The 15,183-nt window shown below is 34.5% G+C and overlaps 1 protein-coding gene across 2 annotated transcripts in view; it reads right to left on the bottom strand.

The window, feature by feature from the left end:
• Window positions 1–15,183, bottom strand: part of LOC127389193 (transcription initiation factor TFIID subunit 4-like) — a 136,831-nt gene that overhangs the window by 60,819 nt on the left and 60,829 nt on the right. For both annotated transcript variants that reach the window (XM_051629461.1, XM_051629462.1), the window contains exon 13: window positions 8,223–8,279. In XM_051629461.1, coding sequence (XP_051485421.1) covers window positions 8,223–8,279 — 57 coding nt within the window. The remainder of the gene's footprint in view (window positions 1–8,222; window positions 8,280–15,183) is intronic.

The following is a 15,183-nucleotide window of genomic DNA, read 5'->3' as shown; positions in this document are numbered from 1 at the left end:
GCCAGATCAGCAGGAAAGTAAATCTGCTGCAGTGTTCAGATCAAACAGTTATGTGATCCTTCCACATCCATGGCTTGCTCCAAATGAAAATCTCTCTTTTTTTCTCTGGCTGTGCCAAAGTGACAAATTAAGCACAAGGTTGTTTCTACCTAAGGAAGATGCATATTTAGACAAAATACCACTGAGGCAGGAGGAAAACTGGAAATCCAGTCTTGGTGTCTTCCTTGCACAAATGGAACTGATACATATCTCTATATATTTATGTATTTAGAGATATAAAAAGGATTTAAAATAAATCTTTCAGAAAAGAAAGTACCATTGCATGCATTCCTCACTGCCTCACCTGGAACACCTGGATGCACCTGTCAGTACTCAGGAGAGGCAAAACCAAACCTTCCTTATCATAAATATCACGCCAGAAAGTGGAAGAAAAAAGTTCCTTTAACTCTCCATCGAGTTGTCTGGGCATTCAAAAGTGATTAGAAAAAGGGGGCTGCCACCCTCCAATAGCTTAGCAGTGCCTCAAAATCCAAAAGCAGTAGCATTAGTTATTTCTACGGACATGGAATGAAAAACTGCAGGGCTGAAAATTCAGTTGCTTTTCTGTGGTGAAGTCAGACACCACCTTCAGAGAACTAATTTTACAGGAGGAAGCTCCTGCTGGAGGTATTTTGGTGTGATTCAGAAAAGGAAGTCACCTTCACTTTCAGAAATTCTTTACAAAAAGCTCACACAATTCTAAACCCAAGTTCTGAAAAATCACGTTAAGTAGTCCTGTTGCTTTATAATGAGACACTACTTGTTACAGCAATCTTTTATTGGGCAGGAATCCACTGGTGTGTATGTATTCCAGAAGACAATGTAAACAACAGGAATGGATTTTAAAAAGGTAGAGTAGAATTTTAACAGGTATTGCTCTGTTGGAAGTATTAAAACACAAATCAAACATATTTGACAACAGAGCAATATGCTAATTTGAAAATTAGTCTTGAGTCTTCCTCACTACTTTTATTTAAAAAATTAGAGTACACCGTTAGTTAAAATCTTGTTGGGAGAAGTGAGAAAACAAACAGGAATCCTATGAAAAGAAAAGCAAACTTTCACAAACGTATAGAACTCTTCCTTGCTCAACATCCTTAAATTCTCAGAGACACACATGGGAATCTTTTGGAAGCAAGATAAGACAATTACTGTATCTAATTTGCATACATAGCTGCTGATGTCTCAAATAGCAGATTGTATCAGTACAAATGCATCCGTCATATAAAAATCTAAGGAAATTACACTGCTGATTTGTTAATTTGAAGGCTGCTACCTTTCAAATACCTCTTCTAGACTCACTGAGACATCAGCTAAACAATGAACAATGCTTGACTAGACAGCTTGCTTTCTTGTTCCTTTCTCTTGTCACACTCACCTGTCCCTTTTTTTTTTTTTTTTGCATTAGCCCCTGTTCCCCAAGGTATGCAACCTCATTTACCTGTGCATATAAACACCCCACATAAGAAGACTTGTAAGTCTGACATGGGTCTTCATGAGGTAGCACAAAACATCAACATGATACTTCTCACACAACATACTTAAATTTGTATGTAACTCTAGTGAGACAGTAAATGAAGTTCTAATAATTCATTTTCTAGATAGCAAGTACAAACAAACATTAAAAGTGTTGTTATTTTTTATGACAAAGACATACAAAGTGTAAAAAGTTTTTTAGCTCATATATCAGTAAAATAGCATTTGTTTTTATAATGCTAAGATAGCTACAATCAGTCACAAAAAATAAGCATTCATGTTAACCAAACAAGAGCTAGGTAACATATGTGCAGTAAAATCATGCATCACTATGGAACTCCACCGTAGAAGGAAATTATTATTTTGGACAGGATTGAATTTAATTTAGATTTCTGCTAGAGTAATGAGGTAATCTTGGGTCAAGCTTGGGTTAGAGAAAAGATGAAAAAACTAGTCCTTGCCTCAACTCTAATTAGTATACACTTTACCTAAGCTGGAATAAAACAATTTGACTCAGTTGGAAAATATTAAGGCCATTCCTTTGATCCCCTGGCATTTTCCTGTCAATTACACTGTTTTCTGACTCTATACAGTGAGGGTAACACCACACACACTTCAGCCAAACAGCTACCATCACTTCCGCTCTAAGCACAGTGAAACAGGTTGCAAATGTCATGGTCTTTTATCTTACAAAGTGATATGCAAAGAGTCCTGCTGAATAGTAAGACTACTACTGCTTGAAGTTCTTCAGGACATGTAGAATTCATGGTAGGGTAATATGTTATCCTTGGAAACAGGAAACTTTTTTGGCAAAACCCACTGTCTTTAAACTATATGAAATCTTGAAGACCTACACACTGAGTTTCATACACAATAAATTTATTACTGGCTATAGATCTTGTTTCTTCAGCAGCAATATTTGCATTTGCAAATATAATACCATTCCTCTGCTGTCCTTCCCAGGAGTTCATAATCAACTCCAGTTATCAGAATTTGTGACCTATCATAACATCTGTACACCTAAAGTAATATCTACTCAAAACAAACAAACAAAAAATCAGTTACCATAAAAGCAGTAAGCTTACTAACACAGCAGCATTTTAATAAAAATATTTTGACTGATAACAGACAGGACCACTTCTCTCTGAGATGCAAGTTTAATACCAGCATTTGAAGTCACTGCAACTTTATAACTTCAGGAAAACCATGTACTCTAAAGCCAAATTCATGGCAGTGTTGCACGGGCTTAGACAATACCAGAACAGTCAAAGCATTTTTTCTGAAGCATTTTTCTGGTAACAAACAATAAGTCTGTGGTAAAGCGAGAATGTAAACAAAGTGACTCTGTTCTCTAACCTTCTACGTGTATTGACAAAAACGCTTGCATTCCTTCTGCATCACAGCTATAGTGCCCATAACCTGCTGCAGAAAACTATTTATGAAACAACTCAGTCCTGAGGAATCATAATTGTCTAAATGTCACACTCTCATTACACCAGGTATCATATTCCCAGCCTTTTCTTCTTTCCACCAACTGACCCTCAGATGGGTCAGTTCTCTAGATAGTTCTCTAGAACTAAGTGGAAATTTAAATTAAACTTATTTCTGTCCAAGTGCTCCATTTCTCAGCTGAATGTTTCATAAGAAAATTCTTGCTTTTGAATCAATATATTTATGTCAAGCATGATAACATAGAAAACTTCTGTAGACTTCAACATCAGAGATACTGCTTTACTGGTAAAATCTGTAAGGACTTTGATTTTGCTATGAAGGTCAATACATGAAATTACCAAACAGTAAGTTCATTTTCAGTAACACCTTTTAAAAACAGGGATAACTGCAGTAAAATATTATTTAAATATTTTAAAAGAAACCAGCCCTACTGAGTTTATAAATATTAGTGAGGTAACATGAAATTAAATTGAATTTTTTTTTCATAATTTAATTGTTAAATATATGATGCTGGAGTTTCAGTAAATCTGCTATGATGAGTTAAATTTTTATGTGGAATTCGAAATTTCTAAAGGCAGTGTTAAACCCACATAAGATATACATCATATGATGTATATATTTTTTGTTACTATTTTTAAATAAGAGAAGGATCCTATCACTTCTTATAGAACTCTACCTGCTAACAGTCCAGATATTTTTGTGCAGGTGATTTAGAAAAGGATACTGTTCAAAATCTAAAACTCATCCAAATAAAGCCCTTGTTACAGAAGACATGGCAGACATGGGGGGCAACAATACCCAAGCACAGTCGTTACCTCAGTGCTGCAGTGGATACAACTCCTTCTGGGACTATGGAAAAAAACCTGTCCCTGGTCTGCTTGTGCAAGAACTGGGTACTCCCAAAGCTCCTGGCCAGTGAAACAGTCACAACAGCAATGGATCACTGTTGAAAGACTCTGTTCAGTCCTGCAAAGATGGGCTGTCTGTGCTGGCAAAGGTAGGTGAGGGGCTGCCTTCTGTCCTGCCTTGAAATCAGTGAGGCCTCTATTATGAATATCAACAGGTCTGAGATTTCACTTGCATGGTTAACGAGTACATCTGAGAATATACTCAACTGAAAGTTATCTGAACTGATCTAGGTCCTGGATACATGCCCAGACATTTATGGTGTCTGGTTTAAGTTTTTATTATTATGCAATATTCTTGGTTGGTGATGACACAAAGATTTTAACCAAGTTAATCTTTCAGGATCAAATGCACCTACTTGACTTTTAAATTAAAAAGATTTTTAGCCAACAGACACTGAATATGTAGAAAAATATCCATGACAGAAAGGAGGTTTAGGATCTTAACTTCCCTGATTTTCTTTAAAATATTTTCTATTATTAATTACTAGGTCTTGGCTCAATTATTCCTCATCTTGATCTATTTCTGCTAGCAGTTACATGGCATATTTTATGTCTTATTTAATGAAACATTTTAATGGAAATTATAGAACTCAATTTCTTTGACTTATATTTGGGAGTTTTCATGCTTCCAATAGACTATATAAATTAGTCAAATTTCTAAAACTTGATTTTAAAAGCTTTGATCATGCAACACGAAGAAGACACTGCTCACAAATGATGCTATTTCTTACATCAAGTTGTACTGACAGTAAAATATTTCAGAATTTGTTACAAAACAAAGTAACAAGTAACAGCTGAAGAGGAGCATTTTTCCCTGAAACAGTCTCAGTGGAAAATACTTTTCATTAGTTTAATAGTTTTACCATTAAGACAATCATATAATGTCCACTGACAAAAGCAGCATCAATTTAAAAGTGTGAAAGTAAACAGTTTTAAGCAATATAAACCCCCACAGGCACATCCTCCTACTCCTTTCAGTCAAGTCCATTTGAAACAGGTTAAAGCTGAAGCAAAATAAATCAAACTGAAATAAGAGTGGGGTTGCACTGACTTATCTAAAACAGTGCTAGTCTGTGTGTGAATAGAAACCTGACTGTTATGTCTAGTCTCTGCAACAAGACCATATGTAGATGGACCTTATGTTTGTTTTGTAAGTATTTAAATGCAATTATAATGCGATTAATGGCAGTTTGTTTTAAACAATATGCAGAGTGGTTTGAAGACTGGCTAATAAAGGAAGTAAGCTGGAATTACAGAACAAACCAGAATATTAACTGTACCAATTTAATTTTTGAATGTGTTCAATGGACAGAGTGATCCCCTGGACATTTTCTTGATTACACCAATGAACAAATAGGGGACTTCTTAGTGGGAAAAGTTCTGTGAAAGAAACAGAAAAATATCCGTAAAGGAGAATGTTTTGGAACAAATACCCTTTGTTAGTCTTCTTTTTTCCCTTCTTTGCTCTATTTTTCTTCTGTTGGTACTTTTACTTTGCATTCCAAGACAATGTTTTCTAGAGTTCTTTCCATGTTTTGAAAATATTTTTTAAGTATTTAAAAGACTTCCTTAAAGACCTACATTACTTCTTTTGGTATTTCACTTTCTCTCTTTGGCTTTTATCTTCATTAAGTATCTTGGGCTATATTCTCTTTATTGGACTTCATATATTAGTTACATTCGGTTTAAGTATTCACCCATTTCTATCTGGCAGGGAACCAGGGTACAGTATTGATCCCACACAGTTTTGAAGAGGATGGATCCAGACTGCCAGCAGAAGGAATGCAGCAGTGTCACTGTTCAAACCCAGGCATACTGCAAAGTCTGACATATTATCCATTTCCTGAACATAACAATGAAATTGTCAGCTGCTTTGCTGATATGAAAAAAACTATCTGACGATCACATCATTAAACAAGTAATACAACCTAAAAATGCTGCAAGGTTTCTTGGATGCCCTCTTTGTGCTTTTTAAAACACTATGTAGGAGATACTTTACTACTGGCCAGAAGACTATTGAGCAACCAAGATATTCAGGCAATATCCAAGACATGGAAATCATGGAAACACAGCTTCAAATCCAGCTTATTATCAAAGCTGACAATATTATATTCATCAGCTTACACAAAACCTGGGAGAAACCAAATTTCTCTCAGTTATGGGTCAGATAGAGTAGCCCAGCTGGCAGTGAAGTTTTGAAATTCTTACATTTTTGTAGGAGATGATTCAAAACTTTTAACTTAAATAACAAAGCTATGCCAAAGACACCGTATCTAATCGACCTTTTAAACTATAAAACTGCTTATTTTTTATCTTGGAAATGCCAATACAATTTAAAATTTTAGCATATATTCAGTCTCCAATTCAAAAAAATATGAATGATATTAAACCAAAATCTTGCCAGTCCCACTTCTTTGCTCCCCTTTGCAAAAGTTAAAGCAGAAAAATATGTTTTTATTAAATATATTTTAATATTTTGGGTGAATGCCTCTAGTTGAAGAAAGAGCTTTAGAACCCTAATTACTAAAAACAGATACATGCTTGTATTTCTTATGGTTTCAAATATGTAGAATGAAATTCAACTTCAGAGAGAGGCACAGTGCCAGCAAATTATAAACTTTCATTAGAAGGGTGGAAAAAAAGGCAGGGCTAATGTACAAAAGAATAGGGTGCAGCACTCAAACAGAAAACCCTAGTATTCGTTCTGCATTTACTCAAACATGTTATCATATCCAGGAATACCACTACTTTAATATCACATACCAGCTTGACCTAAAGATTTCTAATTAGGTTACCACTCAAATATTTGCTACTTCGTTACTAATACCACTATTACCATTACTCAGAATACATTTCACACACTTACTTTTATTCACATGTCAGCACAGCGTCACTCCCTCTAGTGGGTAAGGAACACCTTTAAGAACAACCCGGAATGTGATAGAAGGGAGAAGCCCTCCTGCAGCTACACCAAAAGCAGCAACACAGCCTAGAGTGCAAGTCTTCTGTCACAGCTTTAAACAGAACCACTATTTCACTCTGAATACTAGGAAATGTTTTTACTAGCCTTGCTGCTTGCTTTTACTTCCCCAAGTTTCTAATGACCAAAAAAAGAGTTACAATGAATGCAAATATTGTGGCAGCAAGAAAAGCATTTATTTCTCACTTCCTTTCATTTCCAGCAGCACTGAAGTTTTACTTCTCAGCTCAACAGCAAGTTTTGCCTGCCATCAATTATTTTCACAAATCTGACTCTTCCTTTGCATACACTGGATACACACTGAACTCAAGCAGTATTAAAATCCTGTGCCTTTTCCTGCCAAATAACTTGATTATTCTATTTCATTTGAATACTTGCCTGACAAACCCAACTCTGGAAACACTAAGGCAGGTCTAATGTTTACAAGAACATATTTCAGCAAATCTTACTACTTAATTACATAATGAAAAAAAGTAAAATAAGACTTAGCCATGGACTAAGATGTTTTTATTTACAGTTATACATATAAAATCTGTCTAGGTAACGGAACTATAGAGTATTGCCAACAGGGAAACAAAACAGGAAGAACAGGTCAATACAAAATAACTCATTATATGCATTTTTCTGTATATATTATCTTCTAATGTATAATTATTATCTTCTAATGCATATATCCAAAGAAGTTGGCCAAAAATCCAGCACCAGTTTGCTGCAAATGATGCTGCTCATTTTTTAAAATAGGAATGATTTTCAATTGATAGATATTTTAGTCTTTGTAATTGATTTAAGTTACAACTCGATCCTAAACCATGAGATGCCTTAAGTAAAGGACAGCCACTCTCATTTACAGCAAATTAAGGTACTCAGTAGTTCATAAACATTGTTGCATCAACACTTCATCTGAATTTTTTATTTTTTTAGATTATTGTAATTTAGACTGATAAGCAAACAGTCCACTGAACCACACTGTAGAGAAAAGGATTGACAATTACATTCCTTGAAAGACTGTTACCAGAGCAAAATTAAGTAGCACATTTCTGAGAAAGTGACATTTTACAAAAAGACAAAGGCATATATTTTCCACCAAAATCTAGTGCTGCTGTCATCAACAACCCAACAAAAGCTACAGCCACCTAAAATGGAAATGAAAATGTAATGTATGGAAATATTCTCTTATAAAATCTCCTTAGGCTTCACATGTATTAATGTATTAGTTTGCAAACATTAAGATCAAAGGCAAAGCAACAAATACATCCTAAAAAGTTTTTAGTCAGATTTTTATTAACGATATACAAGTAGCAAGGCATAAAAAATTAATATGTTCAAGCCTTGAAATGTCAAGTGTAATGATCTCTAGCTTTGCTTACCTCCTTTGCTTTTTGTTTCAGTCTAGCTTGCTCTGGGTCTTCTTGCCTTGAGCGACTCTGCATGTTTAAAAAAATGGGGAAAAAAAGGTTAACAGATGGTTTAAGAACCCCCTATCTGTTGCAATAAGTTAAAAAACAGCAAAGAAAGGGCAACAGAATATAGGGTGTCAAAGATGGGATGCTTAAATTCAGAGAAGTGCAATTTCAAGCCCCTAGGCCTCACCCAAAAGACTGTTGAATATTCAGTTGTAAATAGGATCTACCCGAGATTTATTATTATTTTTTTTAAATACCATGTTTTTGTCAATGCTAAAGTTTCCATACAGGTTTAGATTTCCATTATTTAATACAAACAAATTCAAGAATCTGAGACCAGAAGTGTCACCCTTTCCATTATCTGAGCTTTTAAATTTAAACTTCTTTCAGTCCTTAATTTAAAAATAATTTATTGTTTACAACTAAGCTTTTAAACAGCTTTTGGCAGAGAATGTGGAAAAAAGAGCTGCAAAGTCACCGTCCCAAACATTAAGTCTTCATAATAAAGATGTTACTATCCATATGAGCTTACTTTGAGTACAGCATAGAATACACATACTTTAAACTTTTTCATTAATGACTAATAATATTAATGTTGTAATTTTTGAAACTGGAGAAATATTGCCAAATAGCAACTTTCACCTTTTCCTTCAAAACCCGGAACAATAGTTCTAAAAACCCATTAAGAATAACTGTTTAATTGCAGTAACAACCCATAATAGTACATTTCTTCAGATACAGGCTGTTTTACAACCATATGTTAAAACCATTAAATTCTTGTTTATGCTCAGTAAGCATACTCAAACTGATGGAATTCCAAAATCAAGAGGTAGATAATATCTGCATTACACTTTTTTAATTGCATGATTGGTCAGTATTCAGAAAAGGTTGCATAATAAGTTGTAAGAAGCTGCAATAAAATTGTGACATCCATGGAAAACTGTTGTTCCCAATATCTGAAAGATGTAATTGTTTTCTTTCATTATTTTTTTGAGATTTAAAGTGAAATCATTTACACAACTCCTAAAGGAATAATATCTGTGCTCTCTCCTGTTTCTTTCTATGCTGAAGACAGACCTGAAACTTGAAAGAATATTAACTTGCAAACATAAACATTTTTTTCCCATTGTTTGAATTTTCCATATCATAGTCTGTTCATAAGTTAAAAACCCATGAAGAAAACCAAAGGGAAATAGGTTTTAAGGGTAAGAGGATGTGGAATATTGTTGATATACCCAGAGAAAGCCTTGTCTATGATTTGGCAGACAGGGCACCAATTACACTAGATTTCTCTATTCTTTTTCTGTTTGTTCTTTTGTTTGTTTGGTTTGTGGGTTTTTTTTAAACTAGGATGTTTTTTCACCTAATATAGTACACATAAAAAACACAGTGATGACAAAGCATGGCTAAATGAAACAATAAAGAGACTTTTAGAACACTTGCTTGACTCTTCCACTGCATATTAGCTTAATCTTTCAATACCACCTACTAGTGATTTTGTGCCTGTTAGCATAAAAGGCAGTTTTACAGGATAGCGTCTGCATGAAGAGAAATTCAAATCTGTAGATAGCTAATGATCAAATCCAACTCTCCTGTTGTAGTTGTGCCAACCAAGAAAGAAACTTAACACAGACCGAGATTCCTTCTGACTGCTGTGGCCAGACAAAAATTTAATAAGATCTAGCTAATGCTTAAAGAACAAACATGCATTTCATGAAATATGTGGATCTGCCAGAGAGCTGGGACTCTATTCAGCAGAGCAACTACTAGGAACTTGATTATAATTATACCTATTAGGTTAAAAAACAAACAAACCCATTCAATGAATTGCTTCTCTAGATGGACTTAGGTTAAGTATTCATGAACTAAGAGGAATTAAGTCCTTGCTCTGTCATTTTGTGATGACAGTTCAATCACGATGTGCCTCAGCTTCTCCAGTATTAAGTATGAAAAAGTAACATTTAGCCCTTTCATGGGTTTTTCTGATAAAACTGTAAGCGTACAATGAACTTCTATTGCTTTCTGAGTCTGGCAGAGAAAGCAGTACAGAAATAGTGTTGTTATACTATTTTATGAAGCAGAATCTTTTTCCAAATGCAAAGTACAAGTTAAAAGCACTTCAGCTTAAGGAGAAAGCAGAGTGTCCTGGGAGAATCAGTCTGAGACTTCTAATACTGTTAACAAGTTTCTACAAGAAAGTGATAGAATCCTGGAAAACACATGAGATCTATGCTGGTTTGGGGGACACTGGAAGAAAAATTAAAGCAATAAATGTAAGACTGTCATTTCCTGGACTCCAGAATTGAAGGAAAAACTGCTACTGACTGACACTAAATTCAGAATTTTTTTCAGTAATGAAGACTTAAAATAACAGCTGATGCTGGATATATAAACACAGATCGAAGGTGAAGGTAGAACTGCTTTTACATTTAGAATAATGCAGTGAGATTCTTGTTATTCCTTGAACCCACACCAAATGGTCTTTTCAAAGAACTCAGGCTAGCTCCTGTTTGAAGCAAACAGAATTCCAGCTTTACATTGAATGTGTCATTACTGGTAGAAGTAGCAATAAAAAAATGAAGGAACTTAACTATCATTTTCTGTTTCTTTATGTGTTCAGAGAAATATTAATACATTTTTAAAAAGATATTAAGACTAAAATACTTTCCTGCTGACTACCATGTTAGCTTGCAAATCAGTAAGCTTCAGAAACAAAACCATTGGCATCTTTAAGCTGAAATGTGTTAAAGGAAAAAAAGTATGTACATTACATTGATTATTTTATTAATTCTTCACTTTATGATCTAATGTAAACTATAAAAGACTTCTTCAATGCCAATGCAAAACAGATTAAAGAAAATATCAGCAAAAAAAAAGTCAAGCTTAACAGAGGTGCCTAAATAAGCTTTAAAAATGTCACTGGCTTCTCTTTACACTCTCATTCCACATGAGCACATCTTTTCCTTCCTCTGAAGAGTTTGAACAATTTTGCTGCTGCTCAGCTCTTGTGCTTGTCTGTACATCACTGGTTCTACTCACCAATTATTTTAACATTTTACACTTACTTTTGTCAAACTACTGACTAACCGTTCCTATTTTTTTTAATTCCAGTTAAATTTTTTCTTCAAAGTCATCTGTTTGTTTTTGTCTTTTCTCCTTTGCCTTTAACATCCAAATCTTAATATGCTGCATCTCACCTGTCTTTTGAAATGTTTTTCCAAAATCTTTGAAGGCACCAATGCCTCCTTCCTCTAAAGATTCAGAAACACCCACCAATCACAGAACTCCCAACTCAAATGCTTTGAAGGAGTTTATCACAACTCCTTACCTTTCCCTTCCCTTCTCTATTCTTCATGTCTTGATCTGTAAATAAAGCTGGGTTTACGTAATATATTTTCATGTTGATGAATAAACACCTTCAGAAGCAAGCTAGCTTCCCATAGTAATTTTAGAGAAACCTAGGACTGATCCTAACGAGATAACATACGTTTAAATACATTAAATGCTGTCTCCTACTGAGAACTTATTCACCAAACCAGGTTTGTTAACATTTCTCCCAAACACAAGCTACTTTTATTAGACCAGACAACCTGATATTTTAATTGTTAAGAATGAAAATGCTTTGTGTTAGAGACTTGCTATCTCATTTATCTGAAAACTGCATAGATCACATCAGGTCTATGGAAATATGAGACTTTCAAAGTATGAAAAACAGTATATGTTAAATGCGTGTATTCAAAACACATTAGAAACAGGGGATTCATTTACATGTTACCAAACTCTAATGTTCCAAACCTCAGCTTTTCCCCTTGCTTGTGTTAAGGAAGAATGCCACAAAAACAGACAACTAATTACACATGTAACAGTGTAGTTTTAAGAAGAAGATTTTGCTTTCATAGACTTATCTTAAATCTGAAAGCAACAGTATTTCTAAAACAGAAAGGATATCTAAAACTCATGTAGTACTTAAATATATGCAACAATTATTTTTAAAATTGGAGAATACTCATTGTGCATATGCAGATGGGCAGATTAACTGTCCTTATGTATTTAACTATGATAATTATTCAGTATTTTGTTTTAATTTGTAATGTCGAGGCTGTACTGCTGTTACATTTTGTCTCACTAACAAAAAAAAAAGTTTTCTGTTAGATTCAGAATAATTTTGAAGTCTTATCTTGTTATACCTGTGTTAGAAAATGTCTCACAGCATCTCCTAAATACATGTCCTGCTTTTAGCAACATCTGATCCCAGTTAAGGTACTTACAGCTCTATTCCCTCTTCCCAATACAAATACTGGGAGTCTTTAATGCTTCAAATTCATCTTTTTTCATTAAATAAAGTTAAAAGTCACAACTGCAGGTTCTGTACTATTGAGAGCCACTGCTGTGCCAACAGTTTCAATTTTAAACCTATTTTTCCCCATTGATGACATTAGAACTTCACCCACGGCTGTACCAGCTTATAACTTTCACTTTTAATTAAAGAAATTAAATCGGCAACATGAAACACTTTGCTTTCACATTAGCTTTGTTAATAAAAAGTGAAAGTTAAAAGCAGCATAGCTGAAGGTAAAACCCTATTCAGAGCTATGACCACAGTGAGATGGAATGCAAGAGTACAGGTCTAAAAAAAGATTTATTTTAAAATCATTAAAACTGAAGCAACAAAATTCTAAAAATTCAGAAGATGATCTCAACACAATAATTGTCTCTTTGCTCTCCTCTCATCAGAAGTGGGATAAAAGTTTCCCTTCGGAATTGCTTCCTCTCAGAAACCTGCATTACATCCACTGTGCTCTCAGAAGAGGGGAAAAGGATTAAATTGGCATGACGACTGAACTCATCTCTGGCTCCAAGAGGCAGCTCCTTCAAGTTATCACAGGATGTGCGTGTCAGGAAATCTGCATTGCCAGATTTCAATGATCTCTCTCCAACAAAAAAGCCAGCCAGCCTATAACACTGTAAAAATCACCTTCTTCCATAAATACTAATTAACTTTGCAAACAACACTGAACTTAGCTTTCCACTTGAATTTACTTCAATTATTCTTTCTATAGACTAGATCTTAATCCTGTGGTAGTCATATTTAAGTCTCCAAAATTTGACAGGTTTGTGCTCCTAATAGAGAACACTCAAAACATAACAGACTAAAAGAATGTATATATTGGAAAGAAATTTTCAAAAATACTTTGATAATCAGATAAACATACATTCAGCCAGTTTGAGCAGATGAATTAACATAGTAATTTTAACTTGATCCACTTCATTGTAGATTATATCACAGAAGTATTATTGATTTTCTGAAAACAAGGACAACCCCAAGCTGTACCTCTCTACTGCAGAAAGCACAATTCACTCCAAAAAACATTTCAGAAATAAAACCTAACAAAAAAAAGAAATCAACTGCAAACTCCTAATTCCTTCTGCTGTCAAAAACATGCCCATTATTAGCCCAGAACTGGAACCTTATTCAATTTGACATATACAATCTGTATTTTTCACATTTTGGAAACAGCTACGAAAGCAGCAAGGAACACATCTTTTACTATAACAAGACCTGTGTGTTTCCTTTTTTTATTTATTTATTTTTGTCTTTTTTAGAAAGTCCACACAACACACACCAGGTCAAATGTAAAGGTAAATTCCTCAAGTTATTTTAGTCTGGCTTTTGACCTTTCTACAGTCTTAAGACTTCCCTTTGCTCTGCCTGAAATTTCCAATATCAGCCACCAAAGACATTCAAAAGATTTCTGCCTCTGCACACACATGGAAACAACAGCCAGAGAGTTCTTGCTGGGAAACAAATGAGGGCGAAGAGCTGACTCTCACAAATATTTCCTTTCAAGAGACTGCACCCTCCATATGTGTTTACATACAAGATGGCCTTTCATTGTGACACTTTTATTTTACCCTGTTATTCACATATGAAGAAGATAACCCAAAACTAATGGCAACCAAGGCAGCTGCAGTTTCTCCTTGTACATCTTCTATATTTGACACATTATCTGGATGTTTGAAACTGGAGTTGCTCCAGTGGCAGAAGTTGACTGGATCTCACAGTTTTGGGGACCAATGTGTCTTTAAACACTTCTATTATAAAAATAATTACCACAAAGTAAATTAGAGAGATGTTTTGGGCCATACACATATTGTGGAACATGATGCAGAGATCCCTGGGGTACAAGAGATTGTGCTAGCTCCTGAAACACTGCAGGATTGTTTGCAATATTTAGGTGCTTAATTAAAAAGAAATCCTAGGTTGCATTGCTACTATAGCATACCTTATTATTTTTCTTTCCTGTCAAGTTTGTCTTCCCACAAAAATATCTCACTGGAATGCGAACATGAGACATTATTCTTCTAAGATTGTGGTATGAAGTTTCTATTTCTGAAGTATTTTCCAGACATGGGACATAAGATTTTGTAATATTCTCTCATTTAACAAGAAAATTAATACTGCTATTTTGCTTTCAAGATACTCTTGTAGCTTCACAATTATTTTCAACTTGAATAGTGACTTTTCTCAGAATGTCAAAGATATCAAATATTTTTTGAAAACTAACTTTTTTTCCTTCTGTCTCTCCACCTGATTTTATCTCTCATTCTCCCAAAAACATTTCCTGAAGCAAAATCTGGGTGCTTATGAATTCTGCAATCACATCCTACTGTAACAACTGAAACCACAGCTGCAGATCAATCAGAATTATTTTCTTTTCTCCTTCTATCATTCCCTTATCTTTCTTACTCCTTACTGTATTCTAGTGCAAAATTACCAAATTTTTCCCAAACCTTCCTAAAGAAGCTTTGGCTGTTAACAAAGCTCCAAAGTGTAAATAATTAAAACAGAATTTTCACTGTGCAAGTTAAACCTGTTTATGCTCTTCCATACTACACAACAGATGAAGTACCATTAGCAGGCAAT

This window comes from Apus apus, chromosome 11, assembly GCF_020740795.1.
Source record: "Apus apus isolate bApuApu2 chromosome 11, bApuApu2.pri.cur, whole genome shotgun sequence".
NCBI lineage: Eukaryota > Metazoa > Chordata > Aves > Apodiformes > Apodidae > Apus > Apus apus.
The sequence above is the reverse complement of the archived record's forward strand: the minus strand, read 5'-3'. Positions and strand labels throughout refer to the sequence as shown.